General features: G+C 46.4%; 1 protein-coding gene across 7 annotated transcripts in view; it reads left to right on the forward strand.

The window, feature by feature from the left end:
- The window catches only part of LOC113217322 (phospholipase A1 member A-like), a 43,592-nt gene that overhangs the window by 26,992 nt on the left and 13,016 nt on the right, over nucleotides 1-3,584 (forward strand). For all 7 annotated transcript variants that reach the window (XM_052267677.1, XM_052267676.1, XM_052267680.1 and 4 more), the window contains one exon: nucleotides 2,079-2,226. In XM_052267677.1, the coding sequence (XP_052123637.1) occupies nucleotides 2,079-2,226 (148 nt within the window). The remainder of the gene's footprint in view (nucleotides 1-2,078; nucleotides 2,227-3,584) is intronic.

Below are 3,584 nucleotides of genomic sequence, written 5' to 3' on the forward strand. Positions count from 1 at the left end.
TTTTTAATAAAGAAATGAAATGAAATTTTTGCTGTGTCTTTTACTTGATTTCCCCCCTGTCCACTTTCAACTATAAGAGGAGTCCGCGTGAGCACGCACTCGTAGTTGACCATTTGGCCGAGTGGCCTAAAGCGTCAGTACCTCGAGCGGAGAGCACGGGTTCGAATCCCAGTCACAGCCGTTTTTTCTGGAAGCCCCTGCGCGGTATGCAACTGATAAGAAGGGATCGGGTGGCCGAGACATCCGGTAACCGAGGTGACCGGGGGGGAGGCAAGGTGGTGACCGGAAAGTGTGACCGTGGGCCCGTTATACTACTTCTGTTTTAGGCGGAAGGAAAGGGAGCGCGGTCTTTCTCTTATATTCCCTGTAATTTTGTGTAATTTTGAAGGTGTTGCTCTTATAAAGCTGATAAGTCCATATTTTGAATAAAAATGTTTTTGTTTTAGGCGGAAGGGAGCGCGGTCTTTCTCTTATATTCGGAATTGAGACCTTGGAGTTTTGTAGTTTCATTGCTTATTTCAGTCGCAAAATACCCTGTAGCACCTTAGCAGATGGAGAGACACCAGGACAGACGAAATTTTGGCTCCAAGGGTTCCATAGTATGACTCGTGACAAATCTGCCGTATTTTCCGAAATCTTTTTTGTACTTGTAAAATCTTGAGCCAGAGGACGCATATCTAATGCAGTTTTGTATTTTTTTCAAACAAATCGACCCTGGAAGTACACCCTGCCCTGCAGGTTCTGGTTATTTTGTTCTTGGTGGTTCTTGAGATATCATCGTGATCAGGGTTGTTAAAGTTACAGTAACGCAGTAACGAAGTTACTGTAACGCGTTACTCGTTACTGTAACGATAACGATAACGCGTTACATTTTTGTATGGGCTGTATCGGTAACGCGTTATCGTTACCCTCGTCAGTAACGAGACGTAACGTCGATACATTTTACTCGTTACATGGGATATATTTGACAGATAAACTTAATTCGTTGATGGTGATGCGAAGGGAGTTAAAATTTAAGCGCTCTGCAGCAATCGTGCAATATTTTCCCGTGAACACCACGGAGCCGAAGGGGTGGGGGGTCAGGTCTTATATTATGACTTCTCAGCATAGCTGGGCGCGGCGCTTAGGGCCGCTGGACTGCGGCGCGGGACTGGGAGAGGGAGGAGGGGATGTTGTGACTCCCCGCGCTGGCTCGCTGGCCGAGGAAGTGCGGTATGGTGACAAGGAGACCGCACCGCTTCGTATCAGCGCCAGCCTCCGGCCCAGACATATGAGTCAGCCGTAGGTCAGCAGTCCTTTTGCTCTCCTTACCGCCACCGGCGTGTTGCCTGGTGGAGTGGTGGAGGCAGGCTAGGCGGAAGGGTAAGAGGGTAAGGGCAGGAACAGCAGGTGACAGCTTCCTTCGGTCACATTTGATTCAGTCAGTCACTGCAGTGCGTCGCCTCCGTTTCGCTCCGCCGAACTTCTCTAGAGTCGAGGGGGAAATGACTAGGGGACACAGCGTACGAGTTATTTCAACGTTTTTCGGTTATTTCGCGGTATTTGGGTGGTATTTCGCGACTATTTCGCCATTATTTCGCATTTATATTGCGGGAGGTGTAAGACATATTTCGCATGTAATTTCCCCCTTGTCTAGAACATTAAAAAGTGTTGCTGTCTTTACTAGATTTCGTTGTATACAACATTAAGAAGAATATTTCTACAAGAAATTTGGCTTCAGTTAACATGCTTTTTTACGTATAAAATACCCTTTATTATACATTAACACCTTAAAACTGTTTCTTTATAGAAATTTTTAAAAAATATTAATTTGATGTATCGAGTAACGAAGTAACGACGTTACCACTAACGTAACGCGTTACAATTCTCCGAGGGCTGTAACGGTATCGGTAACGCGTTACCGAGGGCAGAGTAACGAGGTAACGGTATCGCGATACATTTTCAAAGTAACGTTAACAACCCTGATCGTGATCACGATACCGAGCACCATGCAGAGATGATTGGACGTCGAAACAAATACGCACAATTTTTCTGTTATCAGCTGGTATAGCGTGTTGCCTCTCCGTTACCCTTTTCAGGCCAGCCGGACGATAGGAGACGCACTGAGCCGCATGGTGGTGGCTGGACTCCCAGCAGAGAACATTTGGCTCATCGGACACTCCCTTGGCGCACAAATGACAGGAGTCGTGGCGCAGAACGTTGACTTCCGCTTTCAAAGGATAACAGGTGACATTCCAGGATATCAAGCCCATTAAAAAGTAAAATTGTTTTTAGCCCGCCCTTCTGCTTTGAAAAAGCTATCCAGCGGGCTTATGCAAACGACCTCGTGTGTGTCTGTCTGTCTGTCTGTGTGTCTGTCTGTCTGTTCCACTAGAAGGAGATGTGCTAGAGAGTTGAAATTTTCAGGGTATCTTAAGGTCCACTCCTAGAGAACGAAACGCCTACGGCAAATCCTGGCAACCACCCCTAACGGGCTAAAAGGGGGTGTCAAAGAAAATAAGGTAGGTCAAAAAAGTCAGAAAAAAATATATTTTTTTGTGATCTCCTAAGGGGTAACTCGTCAAAGTAGAACCCTATGAACGAAAATTTTGCCCGTTTTGCTCTATCTCTCACCGTTTGGGCGCTAGAGGAAGTTTCTATCACGAAAGTGGCCCAAAAATAAACATATTAATTTAAGAAAATATTAGATGGTCTCCTAAGGGATAACTTGCAGAAGTAGAGCCCTCTGGGCGAAAATTCCGTCCGTTTTGCTCTATCTTCTACCGTTTGGGCGCTAGAGGGAGTTTCTCTCACAAAAGTGGCCCAAAAATAAATTTATTACTTTCCGAAGATATCGGATGGTCTCCCAAGGGGAAACTTGTTAAAGTAGAGCCCTTTGGGCGAAAATTTTGTCCGTTTGGCTCTATCTCTAACCGTTTATGCGCTAGAGGGTCTTGTTTGACGAAAATAATTTAAAAATTGCTGTAGTGAACAATTAAATGTAAAAGAAGGCCCAAAACCGCAAAAGAGGTAAGAAACTCCCTCCCCCCACCCCAAAAAACGTTTTCTAAGCAGAAGGGTGGGTTGTAGTCGCGGTGTTTCACCGTTACATCCCTTTCTTGTGTCTACGGGGCCAATTTTCAAGGACGACGGGCTTTGCGGGCCGAAGGCCCGTTACATCATTTGGTTATGTTCTACAGCAAATCGCGTGACTGAAATGGTCGGGCCGCAGGCCCGACCATCGCCGCCGGCAGGCCAAGCAGGCCCGGCCCCTGCCGAACGGAGTTGCCGGCGCAGCGAAGCGAAGGTGGCAACTTCGTTTGGCGGAAGGGCGGGCCTGCTTGTTTGTGTTTTGATCCGCAATGACAGGAACAACATTAAATGGTTGCAGAGAATCCACAACCTAGAAAAAAATAAACAGTTAGAGATAATTGTGGTAAGATCACACGCCAGTGGTTAAAAGGCAATTAATTACCTCTCCAAGATCACAGGGAGTATGACGGGTAGCAGCTCGAGAAACAAAACCAGGAGACTGTAGATCCTAGTCGTTGGCTCCGAAAAAAACAAGCGTAACTCTGCCAGTGCCGGAGAACAAGAGTAACTGG

This window comes from Frankliniella occidentalis, unplaced genomic scaffold (assembly GCF_000697945.3).
Source record: "Frankliniella occidentalis isolate FOCC.00 unplaced genomic scaffold, Focc_3.1 Scaffold57, whole genome shotgun sequence".
In the NCBI taxonomy this organism is placed as follows: Eukaryota; Metazoa; Arthropoda; class Insecta; order Thysanoptera; family Thripidae; genus Frankliniella; species Frankliniella occidentalis.